This window comes from Indicator indicator, chromosome 19 (assembly GCF_027791375.1).
Source record: "Indicator indicator isolate 239-I01 chromosome 19, UM_Iind_1.1, whole genome shotgun sequence".
Taxonomy (NCBI): domain Eukaryota; kingdom Metazoa; phylum Chordata; class Aves; order Piciformes; family Indicatoridae; genus Indicator; species Indicator indicator.
The window spans coordinates 19,703,558-19,724,822 of record NC_072028.1 but is presented as its reverse complement, the minus strand read 5'-3'; the positions used below and the strand labels follow the sequence as shown (position 1 = coordinate 19,724,822).

General features: G+C 48.9%; 1 protein-coding gene across 1 annotated transcript in view; it reads left to right on the top strand.

The window, feature by feature from the left end:
• Window positions 1–21,265, top strand: part of AMFR (autocrine motility factor receptor) — a 49,517-nt gene that overhangs the window by 10,056 nt on the left and 18,196 nt on the right. The window contains exons 5-11 of the mRNA XM_054389607.1: window positions 5,044–5,084; window positions 7,141–7,273; window positions 8,565–8,698; window positions 11,235–11,345; window positions 14,870–15,054; window positions 17,670–17,773; window positions 20,631–20,765. Coding sequence (XP_054245582.1) covers window positions 5,044–5,084; window positions 7,141–7,273; window positions 8,565–8,698; window positions 11,235–11,345; window positions 14,870–15,054; window positions 17,670–17,773; window positions 20,631–20,765 — 843 coding nt within the window. The remainder of the gene's footprint in view (window positions 1–5,043; window positions 5,085–7,140; window positions 7,274–8,564; window positions 8,699–11,234; window positions 11,346–14,869; window positions 15,055–17,669; window positions 17,774–20,630; window positions 20,766–21,265) is intronic.

The following is a 21,265-nucleotide window of genomic DNA, read 5'->3' as shown; positions in this document are numbered from 1 at the left end:
GGAGCAGCTCAGTCAGCGTGAGTGTGTGGTCTTCAGCCAGGCTCTGGATCCATGCAGGCTGCTGTGCTGCTGGTGAGCAGAATTTTGGAGAGAATATGCAGGAAAAAGGGTCTCTTAACCTTGCTTGCAGCACCTGGTGTTGGAGACCATTCCTGAGCTGAGGATTATCATAGAATCATGCAATTGTTAGGGTTGGAAGGGACCTCAAGGATCATCCAGTTCCAAGCCCCCTGCCATGGCCAGGGACACTTCACACCACAGCTTACAGCCACATCCAGCCTGGCTGCAAAAACCTCCAGGCATGAGGCTTCCACCACCTCCCTGGGCAACCTGTGCCAGTCTCTCACCACCCTCCTGGGAAAGAATTTCTTCCTAACATCCAATCTGAATTTACCCATTTCTATTTTTTTTCCATTCCCCCTAGACCTATCACTCTCTGACATCCTAAAAAGCCCCTCCCCAGCTTTCTTGTAGCCCCCTTCAGATCCTGGAAGGCCACAAGAAGGTCTCCTCAGAGCCTTCTCTTCTCCAGACTGAACAGCCCCAACTCTCTCAGGCTGTCCTCAGAGCAGAGCAGCTCCAGCCCTCTGCTCATCCTCGTGGCCCTTCTCTGGACATGTCCCAGCACCTCCAGATCTGGGCACAGAGCTCCAGCTGTGGTCTCACCAGAGCGGTGTAGAGAGGGAGAATCCCCTCCCTGGCCCTGCTGGCCACACTTCTGCTGCTGCAGCCCAGGCTCTGCTTGGATCTCTGGGCTGCAAGTGCTCACTGCTGGCTCCTGTTGAGTTTCTCATCCCCCAGCACCCCCAAGTCCCTCTCCTCAGGGCTGCTCTCCAGCCAGTCCCTGCCCAGCCTGGATTTGTGCTTGGGATTGCCTCAACGCAGCTGCAGGACCTTACATTTGGTCTTGTTGAACCTCATGAGGTTGGCTTGTGCCTACCTCTCCATCCTGTCAAGGTCCCTCTGGATGGATCCCTTCCCTCCAGCCTGTCTGCTGCACCACACAGCTTGGTGTCATCAGCAAACTTGCTGAGGGTGCACTCAATGGCAGAAACCTGTTGTGTTTGATAGCTTCAGGTGGACTCTGGAAAGTTGTCTGAGTGTTTGCTGAGCTCATTTATGCTTTGGCCTCTGCAGGATCCAGAGGCAGCAAATTCCACACTTCACTCAGCTTTGTGTCCACAAAAAAGCTCTTTAAGGTGTTCTGGATCTTCTGTCTGGTAACATTCTGGCTTATCACAGAATCCCAGCATAGGATCTTTGGAGATCATTCCAGTCCAACCTTCCTGCCACAGCAGCATCACCCAGGGCAGGTCACACAGGAATGTGTCTTGAAAGCCTCCAGAAAAGGAAACTCCACAACCTCTCTGGGCAGCCTGTTCCAGGACTCCTGCACCCTCACAGTAAAGTCTCTCCTTATGTTGAGGTGGAACTTCTTGGGTTCCAGTTTATACCCAGTGCCCTTCATCCTGTCACTGGACTCCCTTGGAAAGAGCCTGGCCATTTTTTAATCCACACCCACCCTTAAGGTACTTGTAAGCACTGATCAGATCTCCTTTCAGCCTTCTCCAGGCTCAACAGCCCCAGGGCTCTCAGCCTTTCCCCCTCACAGAGATGCTCCAGGCCCCTCAGCATCTTTGTAGCCTCTGCTGGACTCTCTCTAGCAGTTCCCTGTCTCTCTTGAACTGGGGAGCCCAGAGCTGGACACAATCATCTCATACATTTATGCTGAAAAACTGCAAAGAGTCCTTCCCCCTTTACTCTTCTTCATACCACTGGTGATTTGACAGACCTTTCTTCTCTCCCCCTTCTGATGTTCCTTCCCAGCAAAAGAATTCCAGGCTGTTTAACCTTTTCTCATGCTAAATTGTCCAATATCTTGGACAATTTTTGGCTTTTCTTACATGTTTTAAGTATACCCTGTTGGACTGGGCAACTGTGAGTAGCTTCCTTGATTTCAGTACTCAGCACTTACTAAGTGGAGGGCTCTTTCTGTCCAGGTTCTGGTAGTGGCACCTCATGGTAGCACTCAAGCTCACCTAGTCCAAACCCCCTGCAGTCAGCAGGGACATCTGCAACCAGAGCAGGTTGCTCAGAGCCCCAAACAAGCTGACCTGGAATGGGTCCAGGGGTAGGGCATCTACCACCTCTCTGGGCAATCTGTGCCAGTGTCTCACCACCCTCATAAAAAATGTCTTCCTTCTGTCTAATCTGAATTAAATTTTTCCTTCTGTCCAGTCTAAATCTGCCTCTTTTAGTTCAAACCATCACCCCTTGTCCTGTCACAACAGGCCCTGCTCAAAAAGTCTGTTCCCATCTTTCTTACAGACCCATTTAAGTACTGAAAGACCACCAGAAGGTTTCCCAGGCCACAGCAAGATCTCTGCACTAGCTCATTCTTTTAATTTTGATGTTGCCTTAGCACCAGCCAGCATGAATCTTGTCTTGGCAACATTAATTTCTTAGAGGTTACCAAGACTAGACTGCTGAGATTCTTATCTGAGAGGTGGCTTCCTTATCAGAGGCTTTGTGCCATCTGCACTGGTTTTGATACAGACTTGTGCTCAGTGCCATGTCCATCCAGCACCTCAGGTCATCCTTTCTGTTTCACCACTTGCAGGAGTAGAATTTGGACATATTTATTTGTCTCTGGTCACAGCTTCACAAGAATGCATTGGGTTTGAAGGGACTCTGAAAGGGCATCTTGTCAGCAGGGACACCTCCAGCTAGAGCAGGCTGCCCAGGGCCACATTGAGTCTGATTTTGAATGTCTCCAGGGATGGAGCCTCCACCACATCCCTGGGCAACCTGTTCCAGTGTCTCACCACCCTTATTGTGAAGAGCTTCCTGCTAGTGTCTAACCTAAATCTCCCCTGCTCCAGTTTCAAACCCATACACCTCATCCTATCACCACAGGTCCTCCTAAACAGTTCCTCCCCAGCTTTCCTGTAGGTCCCCTTCAGATACTGAAATGCAGCTCTAAGGTCTCCCTGGAGCCTTCTCTTCTTTAGCTGAACAGCCCCAACTCTCCCAAGCTCTATAGGAGAGGTTCTCCAGCCCTCTGATCATCTTTGTGGCCTCCTCTGGACCCTCTCTAGCAGGTCCATGTCCTTCTTGTGTTGGAGGCCCTAGAGCTGGACACAGCACTGCAGGTGAGGTCTCCCCAGAGCAGAGCAGAGGGGCAGGATCCTCTCTCGTCATCTCTGGCCACACTGCTTTGGATGCAGCCCAGGCTGCCCTTGGCCTTCTGTGCTGACAGTGCCCATTGCTGGCTCCTGCACAGCTTCTCATCCACCAAGTTTTTCTTTGCAAGGCTGCTCTCAATCTCATCATCCTGTACTGATACCTAGCACTGCCGTGACCTAGGTGCAGGACCTTACACTTTGCCTTATTGAACCTCATGAGATTCTCCTCAGCCACTTCTCCAGCCTGTCCAGGTCCTTCTGTATGACATCCTCTCCTTCAGTCTTAACCATGCCACTCATCTCGGTGTCATCTGCAAATTTGGTCTGCCCAGAGTTTCTTTGTAGCCAAAACCCTCCTGTGAGCAAGGTGTAGTCTTTTCCTGCTACCTGCCTTGGTGTCATCTGCAAATTTGGTCTGCTCAAAGTTTCTTTGTAGCCAAAACCCTCCTGTGAGCAAGGTGTAGTCTTTTCCTGCTACCTGCCTTGGTGTCATCTGCAAATTTGGTCTGCCCAGAGTTTCTTTGTAGCCAAAACTCTTCTGTAAACAAGGTGTAGTCTTTTCCTGCTACCTACTTGTGAGGAAACAGGAGACAGAAGAGGGTCTCCTAACATGCCAGGCAGAAGTTAATCACACTAATTAACTTCTTAATGTTGTTTGTGATGGGAACATGCTGAGCTAGGTGACTTCTTGTGACCTTCCTGCCTTTGTTTTGTGTTACCTGGATGGTCTGCACCTCTTCCTGATGCCTTTATTTTGAGAAGAGATGCACTGGTGGTTAAATAGTCACAGCAACACTTAGTTTAAAGCCAACTAGGAAACACTTGGGTGCTACCAGGGGTTAAATGCATGCAAGCATTTTAAGAATGCTTTTGGCAGATGGAGAAGTTGACTGAAATCATTTTGTGGCTATATTGGGAAGTCAGTGGGTTTGGTAGTTCTTCTGGACTCTTCTTAGTACTTGTGCTGCAGGCATGCCATCAGACAGGTCCTACAGCAGTGCTTCATAGATGCCCTGCACTGTGGTGTCACTGGGCCTCTGCTAACCACAGGGTACTGTGGGCAGTCTCTGAAGGGAATTGTCCTGTCTCATTTCTTTTCACTGGGAGGATACAAGGAAGGGATGGGACACTAGGCCTGGCAGGTTAGAGAGAGGTGGTGGCACCACCTTTCTTAGGTGGTAAGAGCCCATGGAGATGTGGTTAGGTATTGTGGAAGCAGTTCTTTCTGGTGACTTGGCTACACTTCTGATCTTCTTGTCAGTCAGAGAGGCTGGTCTCCTGAGATTGCTATCTGACAGGTGGCTGTCTTATCAGAGGCTTTCTGCCATCTGCACTGCTTTTGAGTTCTGATGTACTCAGTTTTCTTTCCTGTGCTTACCTAGAGAGGTAAGATGATCAAAGAGGGAAGTCACTTTTGCAGTGTTCACATCTCAGCAAAGAAAGGAAATAATTTGAAAGTGCTGCCACAGTTCTCCCTCAAATTCCTGCTCCTCTTTGGTCCTTCAGATGTTTCTTGAGCAGTGGGATGAGGAGAGCTGGTTGGTGGGCTTGTGACCTCCACCCTCAGTGATAAGAATTGAAAAAAGACAGCCTGTCCTATGTAGTGGGGGGCAAAAAAGTGCTCCTTGTCAGTGGCTACTCCAAGAGAACTGTTGTGCTTGAGACCAGTTTCTTCTGTATCCATTCACAAGCTTCATGCTTGTCACAGTGTGTGGTGCATGCAGTCACCTCACAGGAACTTCTTAAGCTGTAACAAATGCATTTTATGTTCTACCCCTTTAGCTCCTGGACCACCATCCCTGCCAGCATGTTGTTAACATATATTTCTTTTTTTCTCCCCCTCCTTCCTCTTTTGCAGTCCCTGCTTGTGACAGTCAGAACTGCTCATGTGATTTTAAGGTGAGTAGATGATGGTTTCCAGGATGGCTCCTGGAGGAGGTAGTGCATAGAGGATGTTGATTTAAGAGGTGTCTGTAATCACCTTGTTGAATTGCAGATGAACATTTGGAGATGGGCAAAGGTAGCGAAGTTCAGCCTGTGCTGTTCTTAAGCATTGATTATACCATGCATGGATAGCTTTAGTGGGTGCTAATAGCTTGAGGCATGGATTAAAATGGATTGGTGCTGCTGTGGGAGGGTTGATACATGCTACTTAGTGTCATCCTGCTGGGTTTCTTTGTGCTGGTTTGAGGCCAGACAGATCGTCTCTTGCCCCGAAAGGGACAAAAGAATGAGACTCACACAAACGGATTGGAGAGTGATGGAAAGTTTAAATGGAAAAGCAATTGGTGAAGCTACAGAGAACTACAAACTACAAAGCATAGTGACAAAGAGTATCCCAAACGTACAGAACCCCTCACAGAATTCCCAAAGGCTTCCCAATCCTTCCCTTCTTCCCACCTGAGGGTAAACCCAAACCCCCCAGGGCTCTTTCTTCCCCCTCCCACTGCTAGGCAAGTCTCAGGCTGGCCAGGTCTGAGACTGCCCCCCCCTCCATCCTCCTCCTGGCATTAGGCCTAGACAGGCCTAAGAGGCCTTGAGGATACTCCCCCGGCATTACCCGATAAGAGAGGACATCTCCCACGGGAGCAGAGAGGGAAGAAAGAGCAAGAGAATGACTCTGCAGATGGCCTTATAGGGTGCAGGATTTATGGGTAGAAATACGCCGTTTCCTGTGTCCACCCCTGTGGGTGGGCACCCAGGACACCAGAGGTGTATCTCATGCAGCAGTGGCAGGGGGCACCCAGCCTAAACTGCCACATTCTTTTAAGATCTTGAAAGATGTTAAGAAGTTTGGGTCAGAAGGGACCTTAAAGATCATCTAGTTCCAACTCTAGCCCCTGCCAGGAGCAGGGACACCTCCCACTAGAACAGGTTGTTCAAGGCCTCCTCCAACCTGGCCTTGGAGCCTCCACAGCATCTCTGGACAACCTGTTTCAGTGACTCACTACCTTCACAGGGAAGAATTCTTCCTGATGTCTAATCTGAATCCACCTTCTTCTAGTTTGAAGCCATTAGCCTTTGTCCTGTCACTCCATGCTTTTGTAAAAGGCATTTTAAAGATCTCGAACTTCTGTTTTGGAAGAGTAGGATGTGGGTGCACATGTAGGACATGAGACACAGCACAGTACCTCTTTGTCCAGGTCACTCTTGGCATTTTAGGCCTCTCACCAAGCTGCAGTGCTTCACCCAAGAAACACCTCACGTGCTGAAACATTGAGGGTCTGTGGATACTATAATCCCCAAAGTGGCTTTTGCTTCATGCAGGAGTTTATAGCAGTGCTCCATCTCCTGTTAGCTGGTGGTGTCTGTGATGCCAGCATGGGCTAAGCACTGATTGCTCTTTGCCTTTTTAAAATCTTCCTGCTTGAAACCAGTGCCCTTGAAAAGAAATTTCCCCCAGGAAAGCACAGAGCTGTGGGTGCTGGGGTTAGGAAGTGCAGAGTGCTCCAGCACCTCTCATGTGAAGGCAGGCTGAGAGGGTTGGGATTATTCAGCCTGGAGAAGAGAAGGCTTCAGGGAGATCTTAGAGCAGCCTTCCAGTATTTGAAGGGGGCTACAGGAGAGCTGGAGAGGGAGATTTTACAAAGGCATGGAGTGATAGGACAAGGGGTAATGGCTTCAAACTGGAAGAAGCTGGATTTAGATTAGACGTTAGGAAGAAATTCTGCCCCATGAGGGTGGTGAGGCCCTGAAACAGGTTGTCCAGAGAAGTTGTAGGGATTCCCAAGTCTGAAAGTGTTCAAGGCCAGGTTGGATGAGGCTTTGAGCAACGTGGTTTAGTGGAAGGTATCCCTGCCCATGACAGGGGGGTCGGAACTAGAGGATCTTTAAGGTCCCTTCTGAGCCAAGCAATTCTATAATTCCAAAGCCCCCATATCCAGAAGTTGTTTGGAAGCTAGAGGTGGTGTTGAGGAGAAGCAGATGGAATGCTGTTCATTTCCTGCTCTTGCAGATACGCCATTCACCTCTGGGATCTTGACCACGAAGGAACATGGGAGGGCAAGGACATTTATGTCTACTACACAGATTTTGTCATGGAGGTGACCTTGCTTTCACTGGACTTGATGCATCACATCCATATGCTGGTATGAAATAGTGTTGAGCTCACAGACATTATTTTTTTTGTCCTTTTTTTTTTGTCTTTTTTTTTTTCTTGGCTTATTTTAGGAACCAAATATTACAGAGAACTTAGTTCACTAAAGCAGCAAATGTAGGGGTGGGGGGTGTCTGGCATTCTTCCCTCCTGCATAGAGTCTTCACAAATAACTTTGTTAGGGAGTATTAGCAACTCTGTAATTACCTGTTTAATAGGTGTTTAATTAACTTTGTTATTGAGTAAAGTCAGACTGAGTTCCTTGGCAGCAGAGGCTGTTAAGTTGAAGAGGGCTGAATAAAATAGATCTTTACTCACAGAATGGGTTGGGCTGGAAGAGACTTTAAAGATCATCCAGTTCCAACCCCCCTGCCATGGGCAGGGACACCTCCCACCAGCCCAGGTTGCTCAAGGCCTCATCCAGCCTGGCCTTGAACACCTCCAGGGAGAGGGCATCCACAGCCTCCCTGGGCAACCTGTGCCAGTGTCTTCCCACCCTTACTGTAAAGAATTTGTTTGGTCTCAAGAGAAGAAAAAATCTTAAATGCTGCCTTCTCTGCATCCTTTTCTGTAAAGACCTGATGCAGTTTCTCGTGGTGGCCTCTGGTTTCCCACAGAATTACAGAATGTTAGGGGTTAGAAGGGACCTCCAGAGATCATCAAGTCCAACCCCCTTGCCAAAGCAGGGTCAGACAGGGAAGGTTACCCAGAAATGTGTCCAGATGGGTCTTGAAAGTCTCCAGAGAAAGAGACTCCAAAACCTCTCTGGGCAGTCTGCTTCAGGGCTCCAGCACCCTCACTGTAAAGAAACTTCTCCTCATGTTGAGGTGGAATTTCCTGGGTTCCAGTTTGTATCCATTGCCCCTTGCCCTATCACAGGACACCACTGCAAAGAGCCTGGACCCTTCTTGACACCCAGCCTCTAGGTATTTGTTGACATTGATCAGATCTCCTTTCAGTCTTCTCATCTCCAAGATCAACAGCCCCAGGTCTCTCAGCTTTACCTCATCAGACAGATGTTCCAGTCCCTTCATCATCCTCATAGCTTCCACTGGACACTCCAGTACATCCCTGTCCCTCTTGAACTGGGGAGCCCAAAACTGGACACAAAATACTCCAGATGTGGTCTCACCAGGACTGAGTAGACGTGGAGGAGAACCTCCCTGGTCCTGTTGGCCACACTCTTCTTAATGCACCCCACCAGGAGACCATTTGCCTTCTTGGAGAGAAGGACACACTGCTGGTGTCTGTTTCTAACCACCCTTCTGTTTCTTTCTCCCAAGCTCTTTGGCAATTTCTCCTTGTCCATGGCCAGCCTGGTGATCTTCATGCAGCTGCGCTACCTGTTCCACGAGGTCCAGCGAAGGATTCGGCGCCACAAGAACTACCTGCGTGTGGTCGGAAACATGGAAGCTAGGTGAGCCCCTGCTCTGCTCTGCCATCTTGGTGTTGATTTTAGTGAGAGGATCATAGAATCATAGAGTCTTAGGGGTTGGAAGAGACCTCTAGAGATAGAGTCCAACCTCCCAGCCAAAGCAGGATCACCCTAGGGCAGGTCACACAGGAGCGCATCCAAGATGGGCTTCGAAAATCTCCAGAGAAGGAGATTCCACAACCTCTCTGGGCAGCCTGCCCCAGGGCTCCAGCATCCAGTAAAGAACTTTCTCCTCATGTTGAGGTGGAGCTTCCTGGGTTCCAGCTCATACCTGTTGTTCCTTGTCCTATCACTGTGTTCCTTGTCCTATCACTGGGCACCACCAAAAAGAGACTCACCTTTTCTTGATACCCACCCCACAGATATTTATTGACATTGATCAGGTCCCCTCTCAGCCTTCTCTTCTGCAGACTGAACAGCCTCAGTTCTCTCAGACTTTATTCACATTAGAGATGTTCCAGTCCTTTTATCATCCTCCAGACTAAACAGCCTCAGTTCTCTTGGTCTTTCTTCATAGCAGAGATGTTCCAGTCCCTTCATCATCCTCATCATTAAGGATCCTGATGAAGAATTTGGGATTCCCTTACATTCCTCTGCTACACCATGCCATGGTGTAAGCTGGAGAGACACAGTCTTTACACTTAGAGGAACTTTGTCCCTATTTTCTTTGTTGCTGGGGACATCCTTTCTGGTTTTAACAGCTGAGGAGGGTGGACTTCTATCCTAGCAGTGCTACTGATTTTGCTGGCAACAAGGGAACTCCCTTGGCCAGGATTTCTTCTGTGTTTTCTTGGGGTGACATAAGCTCTGCTTCAGTTGTCAGATACTGGCTTTGGTTGTGATAGAACAAAATGCTCTGAATTTCATTAGGCTGTGCTCTTCAGTTACTGCCTGCAAGGAAATCAAAATACTGCTTGAATTAGCAATTTATGAAACCTGAAGCCAGCTCTATGCAGACTCTGTACTTGTAGCAGAGCTGAGAGCACCTTGGGATTCCTTCAGTCCATTCCTCTGCTGTGAGGCAATACAGAGAAATTGGGAGGCCTGCTCAAAGCTGCTGCTGTGCCAGATGTGACTGCATCTCTGAGCCAGTGGTTTGGTCTTATTTTGAGAGTGGCAGGGTGAGGTTTACTCTTTCTGCACATTTTCAGTGTGTAGACTCAGGTGGTTTGAGCTCTGAGCTAGTCCAGACATTGAGTTGCTTAAGACACTGAGGTGCTGGAGTGTGTCCAGAGAAGGGCTGTGAAGCAAGTGAAGGGTCTGGAGAGCATGGTTGGTGAGGAGCAGCTGAGGGAACTGAGGAGAAGAGGAGGCTGAGGGGAGACCTCATTGCTCTCTACAACTCCTTGAGAAGGAGGTTGCAGTGAGGTTGGGGTTGGTCTCTTCTCCCTAGTCTCAGGTGATAGAAGGAGAGGAAATGGCCTGGAGTTGTGCCAAGGGAGGCTTAAGTTGGAGATGAGGAAAAATTTCTTTGCTGCAAGAGTGGTGAGGGATTGGCACAGGCTGCCCAGGGAGGTGGTGGAGTCCCCATGCCTGGAGGTGTTCAAGAAAGCTGTGGGTATGGCACTTTGGGACATGGTTTGGTGGCCATGGTGGGGTTGGATTGCAGGTTGGACTCGATGATCTTAGAGGATTTTTCCAACAGACACAGCTGTGTGATTTTGTGGTGCCTGCTGCTGTGGTCCTGATGGAGAATACTGACTTCTCTAGAAATTCCCAAGGTTTTTCTTGTGAAAAATCATTTAGTAGCTGTGAGACCCTGGTTAAGAGCTGCATAATAAGTTCATCCACAGAGCATTGTTTCTTCTCAGTTTCTTCTGCTTCTCCTAAAATCCTTAAAGCTGCTCACAAAGCTGTTGGAGTTCCAAGTCTCTCAGCCACATCTGAGTGACTTTTGTCCCTGTGATTGTTCTGGAAGGACCACATTCTGGCTTCCTCCTGAAGCTGCCAGTGGCAGGAAGCTCCCTGCTGTTTTGTAGTTGTTCCTCAGGTCTCTTCCACACCAGCAGCACTGTGAAATGCTGTGGTGCCCCACTGCATGTTGTCCGATCTTTAGGTACTGTATAGTAGCTGCCTGCATGGGGCTGTAGTTTAAATGAAAGGAAAAAAAAAAAGATTAAAGATAAATGAGAGCTGGCAAAAAATCTGAGGCCAAAATTAGTCAGACCATAAATGCTTATGATCCCAAGAAGACATCTTAATGGGTACAGCTATTACAAGTCATTTAGCAAAATGATAGAAGACAAAACTGTACGGATTATAACTTATAATGGTCATATTTCTTGGGAGATACTAAATCAAAGCTTTTTTGTGCTTGTGGAGATGTGCAAAAGGAAAAAAAAAAAGTGCCTGTGAAGAAGGCCTGAGAGGGATGAGTGTTTGTGTAAAAATTACAAACCTGCTGGCACAGCTCTCCCAAGGAAAAGTTCATGTGGAGGCTTGAGTTGTCTCTGTGCAGGCCTCTCTAGAGAGGAGGCTGGTGTGATCATGACTTGTGTCTCTTCCCTTTTCTTTGTAGGTTTGCAGTTGCCACAGCAGAGGAGCTGGCAGCCAACAACGACGACTGTGCCATTTGCTGGGACTCCATGCAGTCTGCACGGAGACTCCCTTGTGGCCACCTCTTCCACAGGTATGTTTCTGTGGCTGGGGGAGGGGGCAGCTGGGGTATGTAGGCAGGTCTAGAAGTTTGATCAGGATGACAGGTGAGGAACTGTCAGCCAAGCTGTGAGTGCTCACTGACTGGGTCATTTTAAAATCACTAAGGTTGGAAAAGACCTCCCCAAGTTTGCTGATTGCAGTGGTTAACCTAACACTGCCAGGGTCACCACTAAACCCTGGCCTTAAGTGCCATCTCTACATGGGTTTTGAACACTTCCAGGGATGATGGTTCCATCATTTCCCTGGGCAGCCTGTTCCAATGCTTAACCTCTCTTTCAGTGAAGATGATGTTCCTCATGTCCAACCTGAGCCTCCCCTGGCACAACTTAGGACTGTTTCCTCTTGTCCTGACACTTGGAAGGAGAGACTGATCCCCACGTCACTCCAACCTCTTTTCAGGGAGCTGTACAGAGCCAGAAGGTCTCCCCTCAGCCTCCTCTTCTCCAGACTAAACACCCCGAGTTCCCTCAACTGCTCCTCACCAGCCCTGTTCTCCAGACCCTTCATCAGCTTGGTTGCTCTTCTTTGGACCTGCTCCAGCCCCTCAATGTCCTTCTTGGAGTGAGGGACCCAAAACTGAACCCAGTATGCGAGGTGTGGCTTCACCAGTGCCCAGGCGCATGATCCCTGCCCTGGTCCTGGCTACACTATTGCTGATCCAGACCAGGATGCTGGTGGCCTTCTTGGCCACCTGGGCACACTGCTGGCTCATCTTCAGCCAGCTGTCAGCCAGCACCCCAAGGTCCTTTTCTGCTGGGCAGTTGCCAGCCACTCTTTCCCAAGCCTGGAGTGTTCATGAGGATTGAATTGGGACTTTCTAACATGCATGGGCAGTTCAGTTGTCCCTGTGCTGTCATCTGACCCAGGGTCAGGACCCAGCACTTGACCTTGTTGAATCTCATCCCACTGGCCTCAGGCCGTTCATCCAGTCTGTCCAGATCCCTCTGCAGATCCTCCTGAACCTCAGTCAGATCAACACTCCCACCCAACTTAGTGTCATCTGCAAACTTACTTGAGGGTGCCTTGATCGCCTTGTCTAGGTTATTGATAAGATTATTAAAGAGAATTTTCCCCAGTATTGAGCCCTGGGGAATACCACTCTTGGTCTCCTGATAACCAAGTACAAGTCATGTTCACTTCAGTCACTTCCATGTTTCACCTGGTACATTCTTTCCCCTCCCCAGACTTTAAGGTCTTGTCACCTAATGGGTGGATAGTGCTGAGTTATGGTATCTCAGTTGCAGGCTGGTATACCCTGCTCTGCTGTGTAACTGCTTGGTAAAGCACACACTTCTCCCTCCTCCTTTATCCTATGCATCACCTCTCCCATGAGAGTGTGCTGATTTTCAGATGAGAAGGAAAAATTGGAGTTAGATCCTGAGGTCCCTGTCAGGCGGAGCCTGAGGTCCCTGTCAGGCGGATCCTGAGGTCCCTGTCAGGCGGAGCCTGAGGTCCCTGTCAAGCGGAGCCTGAGGTCCCTGTCAAGTGGATCCTGAGGTCCCTGTCAGGCGGAGCCTGAGGTCCCTGTCAGGCGGATCCTGAGGTCCCTGTCAGGCGGATCCTGAGGTCCCTGTCAGGCGGATCCTGAGGTCCCTGTCAGGCGGATCCTGAGGTCCCTGTCAGGCGGATCCTGAGGTCCCTGTCAAGTGGATCCTGAGGTCCCTGTCAGGCGGATCCTGAGGTCCCTGTCAGGCGGATCCTGAGGTCCCTGTCAAGTGGATCCTGAGGTCCCTTGTCAGGCGGATCCTGAGGTCCCTTGTCAGGCGGATCCTGAGGTCCCTGTCAGGCGGATCCTGAGGTCCCTGTCAAGTGGATCCTGAGGTCCCTTGTCAGGTGGATCCTGAGGTCCCTGTCAGGCGGATCCTGAGGTCCCTGTCAAGTGGATCCTGAGGTCCCTGTCAGGCGGATCCTGAGGTCCCTGTCAGGTGGATCCTGAGGTCCCTGTCAGGCGGATCCTGAGGTCCCTGTCAGGCGGAGCCTTAGGTCCCTGTCGGGCGGATCCTGAGGTCCCTGTCAGGCGGATCCTGAGGTCCCTGTCAGGCGGATCCTGAGGTCCCTGTCAGGTGGATCCTGAGGTCCCTGTCAGGCGGATCCTGAGGTCCCTGTCAGGCGGATCCTGAGGTCCCTGTCAGGCGGAGCCTTAGGTCCCTGTCAGGCGGATCCTGAGGTCCCTGTCAGGCGGATCCTGAGGTCCCTGTCAGGCGGATCCTGAGGTCCCTGTCAGGCGGATCCTGAGGTCCCTGTCAAGTGGATCCTGAGGTCCCTGTCAGGCGGATCCTGAGGTCCCTGTCAAGTGGATCCTGAGGTCCCTGTCAGGTAGATCCTCAAGTTCCTATCATCTTTAAAGAAAAACTGGGGAATAGTTTTCTACAGCTCCCCCTTGCACAGTAATGAGTGTTTCAGGACAGTTGTGGAGACCATGTCTGATTAAATGATTTCATGGAGGGCTGAGTCCACCAGAGCTGTAAAAGAGGTTGACTGAACTGTAGAGGTCCCTAAGCAGCTGGTGGTTGGAACTGGTTGATTCTTAGCCAAAGGATCTCTCTCTCTGCTGCTTCTCACACTCAGTAGTAAGTAGGAGTAGTAAGCAGTAGCAGATGCTTGTGTGCTGAGCTAGATGTGCCTTTTCTTAGATCTTTTGTAGCAGCCCTCACATTTTCATACTTGTGCTTAAAAAGTGAAAGGGGAGCTGGGGGATTGAATTGAGACTTTCTAACATGCCTGGTCAGTTCAATTGTCCCTGTGCTGTCATCTGAGCAACTTACTTCCTGCAAGTAGCTTCTGACTCTCCTGCTGACTGTTAAAGCAGAGCTTCTAATCCCTGTGCTAATTTGTTGTCATTTATGACAAACCTTGCCATCAATATTCATCTGTGTTCCAAGAAGTCTCTAATGAGATAATGTGCCTCCATGGCAGAAACTCCTCTTCCACTGCTACTGGATCCTATGAATATTTCATCACCTCCTGAGCACTTGAGAAGGCCAAAGTCTTCTCTTCAGAAAGTTGTTTCCTTTGTGTCTAAAAGGATCCTTTGGGATTCTTGCTTGCCTTTTTTTTTTTTCTTTTTTTTTTCCTGTGCATAGAATCATAGAATGGTTTGGGTTGGAAGGGACCTCCAAAGGTCATCTAGTCCAACCCCCTCTGCAGTCAGCAGGGACATCCTCAACCAGATCAGGTTGCCCAGAGCCCTGTGGAGCCTCACCTTGAATATCTCCATGGATGGGACCTCACCCAGCTCCCTGGGCAACCTGTTCCACCATCCTCATGGTAAAGAAGTTGGAGAATGTTTTAAGTTTGAGATAAATCTGCTTGTTTCAGCTGAAAGAAACAGGAAACCTATAGCAGAGCCACCCAGAGCTCATCAAGCATGCCTCACAAATTAGCTCCAAGCAGTCCCTGTGTTGATGTTCTGTACGCAGCAGGCTCCAGCTGCTCCTCCATGTTCTCAGGCTGCTGCTGTCTCAGCCTAATAACTTAGCTCTTTTTCCCTCTCAGCTCGTGCCTGAGGTCCTGGCTGGAACAAGACACCTCTTGCCCCACCTGCAGGATGTCTCTTAATATCACTGACAGCCAACGTGTGAGGGAGGATCAGCAAAGGGAAAACCTGGACGAGAACGTGGTCCCCGTGGCGGAAGGCAGACCGCGCTTGAACCAGCACAATCACTTCTTCCACTTCGATGGTGAGCTGAGCAGATGGGACAGCCAGTGGGCTTGCCCAGCTTGAATGAAGGGAACAGCCCTACTGGAGAGAGGGATTCTGTCCATGCTGCAGTTGAAGCTGAAAGAGCTTGTGTGTGTGTCTCAAACACAGATGTGTGTTTCACAGTTCGTTTGCAAGTGCTCAGTTACTTGTCTCTGAGGGGCTGCTCTGCCCTGGGGAGGCCACACCTGGAGTCTTGTGGCCAGTTTGGGGCTCTCCAGTTCAAGAGAGCTTGTCTGGCTAGGTTTAGAAGGCTGCAGAAGCTCATTCTTAAAAGGAATTCCTATCACCCAAACAGTTTGGCTCGTGGTATTTTCAGGGACTTGCTGGAGGGGGTTAGGCAAAGGGCTCCAAAGCTGCTGTGGGGGATTGGAATCTCTCTTGTGAGGAGAGACTGAGAGAATTTGGGCTGTTTAGCCTAGAAAAGAGCAACCTGAGGGGAGATCTCATCAGTGCTGAGCAATACTTCAAGGGTGGCTGTCAGGAGGATGGCACCAGGCTTCTTTCAGTGTTGCCCAGTGACAGGGCAAGGTGTAACAGACTTGAACATAAGGAGTTCCATCTAAACATGAGGAGGAACTTTAATTTAAAGGTGCTGGAGCCCTGGAGCAGGCTGCCCAGAGGGGTGGTGGAGTCTCCATCTTTGAAGACATTCCAAACCCACCTGGCTGTGCTCCTGTGTGCCCTTCTCTAGGTGACCCTAGACTTGATCTCCAGAGGTCCCTTCCATCCCCTACCATTGTGTGAAGTGTCAGAGCTACTGAGATTTCTTGAAAGCTTTTCTACAAGTGCTCTCTTTTTTTCCCCTCTTTGAGTTGTTGTGGTTATCACATTCACTACTGGCATTTCTACATTGTGTGCCCTGTCAACCTTACAGAACATTCCCAGTCTCTGGAAGATTCCTGTCTTACTCTGTTAGCAGGTGGTGGTTAATCACTGAGGGTCAAAGAGGAAAGAGCCCTCTGTGGTGCAGTCTAAAAGTTGATCTTTCCCTTCTCCCCTAGCTAATGTGCGCTTGTCAGAGGTCCATTAGCAACTCAATTTATGAGAAGCTTGACATGTATGGTTAGGTTTAGAAGGCTGGAGAAGCTCATTCTTAAAAGGAGTTCCTCTCACCCAAACAGTTTGGCTCGTGGTATTTTCAGCAGTGCTCACAAAGCAGCTGTGATTTCAGCCCCTGATGAGTTCTCTGTGTGCAGACAAACTCCTTCTGAAAGAGACAATTTCTCTTGCTTATCTTGCAGATGTTTTTCTAGTTCTGGTCTTGCTGTCTGCTTGGCTTCTCCAATTTCCTAGGGTTTTGATGACTCTCTTGTTTCTCAGTATGTTTCAGCAGTGCAAATACTGGGCTCTGCGTTTGTGGAGCTCCCATCATGGGATGCTGCAAGCTTTCCTAGTGACCCCTTCTTTCCCCTGTGCTGATTTTGCAATCTTTGGAGTTTGTGGGAGAAGGATAGTGAGTGGAGAAGGGTCAGACACTTCTAAGTACACTGAGACTGGCTCACAGCTCCTTGTGTAGCTCCCACTTCAGGGTGTTTTAGCTCTCCAAAAGACATTACATTAGAACACCACTCTGGTTTATTGCTACCTGTCCTCCCCAGTGCTCTCCTGTGGCCTGGAGACCTGCAAAATTACTGTGGGGATAGAAGAAGGAGTGGATATAGAGCAAACCCTGTGTTTACTTAAACAGAAAGGCAGGAGGAGGGGGAGGGAGCCAGCCACATGCACTACTCTGCTGAGCTTGAGCACACAACTGCAGCAGCTGCTTTGGTTGGTTGCTCTGTGCCCCTTTGTAGGAATATTTTTTCAGCTCCTTATAGCTGACCCATTTTGGGCCAGACTCAGCCAGTTCAGAGACTGGTCTGGTTTTAGAATTATTGGAACATGGTGGCTTTGAGGCTCAGGTGCCTTTAAGATAACCTGAAAGAAGGAAGTCCTCCAAAAGATAGAAAGTCTCAGGGGGATGTGTTCCAGAACTGAGTTATTTTAATTTTTGCAGGATTGTTTTAATTTTTCTGGCTTATTTTAGTTTTCCCTTTAATGGGAAACATTAAACCAGGACAACAAGGATATTTTGTTTTCTTGCTCCTCTTCTGAGCCTCAGCCAGCCACTACAACAGTGTGTTTGAAGAGAGTATCAGCTGATTTACTCCACCTATCTTCATGGTTGGGAGACCTTTGGGAAGAGACCTTCTGTACTGCAGAACTCTCTGTACCTTCTGGGAATAGTAAAACTTGTGTTAAATACCTGCAGAAGTACTTGCCTGCTGAGAACCTCATGTTCTTGCTTGACTTAGGACAAGGGCTGATGGTTTGAAACTAAAAGAGAGGGATTCAGACTAGAGAGAAGGAAGAAATGTTTGAACTGAGGGTGGGGAGAGCCTGGCCCAGATTGCCCAGAGAGGTGGGACATGCCCCGTCCCTGGAACCATTCCAGGGGATGTTGTCTGGGGCTCTGAGCAACCTGCTGTAGGTCCAGATGTCCCTGTTGTCTGCAGAGGGGTTGGACTGGATGACCTTTGGAGGTCCCTTCCACCCAAAACCATTCTGTAATTGGGTGATTGCATGACTTTGGTGGTGATTTCTTGTTTCTAGGCTCTCGGATTGCCAGCTGGCTGCCCAGCTTTTCAGTAGAAGTGATGCATACCACAAACATCCTGGGGATTGGCCAGGCCAGCAACTCCCAGCTTAATGCTATGGTAAGGCTCCTTCTGTGGTTTGCACCTTGTGTTGGGGAGGGAAAAGAGGAGCATGCAGATGGAGGACTTAAGGGAAGTCAAAACATTTTTTAATGCTATATGTTTAATGCTTAAGTGGTTAAATGCTGTATGAAAGGGTTGGGGTTTTTTCTTGTTTGTTTTGTTTTTTGAAGTTAGGGCACTGTATTTCTTCAAATGCATGAAGATAGAAGTGGAGGTCTGGAGGTAGGTAAATGAGGGAGGAAAATGCACCTCAGCTTTCTGTGTAGACAGGCAGACTGGTTCTCAGCCTGCTTAGTGCAACTTTTCTTTACTACTTTTCAGTACTGGACTCACAACTTGGCAGTAGCACAGGGTGTGAGTCTAGAAGCAGAGGGTTTAGCTGTTGCTCAAGTGGTCACTGATCAAATTCATTCTACTGTGGCTAGAAAACTGCTTGGTGGAAAAGGACCTGGGGTTGTTGATCAGCCATGGAACATGAGTCAGCATGTGCCCAGGTGGTCAAGAAAGCCACCAGCATCCTGGCCTTGGATCAGCAATGGTGTGGCCAGCAGGAGTAGGGCAGGCATTGTCCTCCTGTACCGGGCACTGGTGAGGCCACACCTCAAATCCTGGGTTCAGTTTTGGGCCCCTCACTCCAAGAAGGACATTGAGGGGCTGGAGCAGGTCCAAAGAAGAGCAACAAAGCTGATGAAGGGTCTGGAGAACAGGGCTGGTGAGGAGCAGCTGAGAGAACTGGGGGTGTTTAGTCTGAAGAAGAGGAGGCTTAGGGGAGACCTTCTGGCTCTGTACAGCTCCCTGAAAGGAGTTTAGAGGTTGGTTGGTCTCTTCTCCCACAGATCAAGTGATAGAGCAAGAGCAAACAGCCTCAGGTTGCAGCAGGGGAGGTTTGGGTTGGACATGAGGAACAATTTCTTCCCTGTAAGTGTTGTCAAGCCCTGGAACAGGCTGCTCAAGTGGTTGAATCATCATTCCTGGAGGGATTTAAAAGCTGTGGAGATAGGTTTTTGTGTTGGACTGTTTTGTCAGTGTGAGATAGGGCTCTCTGTGGCACAGTCAACTCTTGGTGATTCAGGATGATGAGTGTTGGGGATGAAATCCTAGGTTTGTTCACTTCAGACATTAACATTAATGGAGTACAAAAAGAATAGAATATGACCTGAAATAAGCTGAGTTCATTTAGTTTGAGTTCTTAGAGCTACTGTGTGTTCTGCTATGGCAATAAAAGTTAGCTGAGGTGCCCATGGATGTGCTGAGATGTTCTGAATGTGAGGTCTCCCATAGCCTTCACTACTCTTTTAGCCTCACCAGGGTAAGGCTACAATTTTTAGGGGACTTGAGGCAGGGTGGGCAGGGAGTGGTATGTTGGCAGAGGTGTCTCCTCTTCAAATATGCAGGAACTCTCCATCTCAGGTCAGTTCAGTTTTCCTTTTGCAGGCCACAGTGATACAAATGGGCTTTTGGTAAGGCTGAATCACAATTTCTGAGCCTTGTGTGTTAATTAAAAGCACAGAAGCATCACATTAAAATGTCTACTGAGTAGACAGACTCATGTCAGCAAACCATTAAAGTGTTGAATGTTTTTAATAGGCAAGAAAGGAAAATCTCTGTTGTGTTACTGAATTGAAACCTGGGGAAGCATTTTGAGCGAAAGGGCAGAGGCTAAATTGCTGAATCAGCTGTTCTGGTCCCAGTTTAGTACAGTGGGGAGTTGGGTTTGCTGTGGTTGCTTCTGCTTGAGCTCACCATCACCATCACTGGTGGGTAGTTACTGCTTCGCCTCTCTCAACTCCTTCCACCCTTCTTTATTTAGTGTCCTTGTTCCCCTTTGCCCACCACATTCAGCCTTAGTTAAAACATAGATTTTCATGTTTAATGAAATGTAGCACATTGTTTGTCTGCCCTCTGACTTGCCTCTGTTTGATTTGGCTGTTATTGAAATTCAATCAGAACAGTTCCCTGCCAGCTCAGTTTCATTTACTGGAGCTCTCAGATCTTATTAAACTGGTTTGTAGGCAGGGTGGCTGGAGAATAGCTTATTAACTTGCTCCACTTGGCTTTGCCAGCACCATTTTGGAGCCTGCTGAGGACAAGGAAAAAGGATATTTCTAATATTATTTTTTTTTCCAGTGTTGACCTGACTTTCATTCATGTGAATTCTGTGTAGCTCTCTGGGGTGCAGTAAGAAGAGTTTGGCCAGCAGGTCAAGAGAGGTTCTTCTCCCCCTCTACTTTGCCCTGGTGAGACCACAGCTGGAGTACTGTGTCCAGTTCTGGGCTTCCCAGATCAAGAGGGACTAGAGAGAATGCAGCAGAAGCTATGGGGATGATGAAGGGACTGGAACATCTCTCTGAGGAGGAAAGCTGAGAGACCTGGGGCTGTTTAATCTGGAGAAGGCTAAGAGAAGATGTTAGTAATGTTTATAAATATCTGAAAGGTGGGTGTCAAGAAGAAGGGGTGTCTTGTGACAGGAGAAGGGGCAGTGGTCGCAAAGTGGAACCCAGGAAGTTCTGCCTCAACATGAGGAAAACTTCTTTGAGGGTGATGAGGGTGCTGGAGCCCTGGAGCAGGCTACCCAGAGAGGCTGTGGAGTCTCCTCCTCTGGAGACTTCTAGAACCCATCTAGATGTGTTCCTGTGTGACCTGCCCTGCGTGATCCTGCTTTGACAGGGGGGTTGGACCTGATGATCTCTGGAGGTCCCTTCCAACCTCTACAATTCTATGGTTCTAAGCTCTTCATCATATGTTCAACAGCACCTCTGAGCTGTTAATTTCTTTATTCTCTTTCTGTTGAGATACCAACCAGGTAAGATGTATTTCCTGCAGACTCTAACTGTGTCACCTTTGCTTTCTCCAGGCCCATCAGATTCAGGAGATGTTCCCTCAGGTTCCATATCATTTGGTCCTACAGGATCTGCAGCTAACTCGTTCTGTAGAGATCACCACTGACAACATCCTAGAAGGGCGCATCCAAGTACCTTTCCCCACACAGGTAAGACCTCAGAGCATGCACCCAGAATGCCTGATCTTCTCACCACAGAGCTCAGCCTGTTAGCAGTGAGTGAGGGGAGTGAGGTAAGATGAAGCACTGGGGAATCCAGCTTACTTCAAGGCAATGTAATCCTTCAGGTGTTACCTGTAAAGGAATGTGATGCTTTTGGAAGCACTTTTGGCAGTCTAGTGTGTGTGAAAGCTCCACGTGGCGACACCTGACTCAACTGTGTCACAGCAGTGTGTGGGTGAAGAGCACACCTGGGTTCCTTGCTGTGGCCCTTAGAAGAAGGCTTTTTTCGTGCATTAGGATGGGCCTCATGTGCTTTACCATTACCCATTTGTGAAACAGCTGTCCTGGTTTTGGCTGGGATGGAGTTATGTTCCCATAACTGGTGCAGTGCTGTGGTGTGGATTGAGGGTGGGCATCGTGATCACCACTGATGGGTTAGGACATGGAGCTGCTGGAGTGGGTCCAGAAGAGGCCACCAAGATGATCTG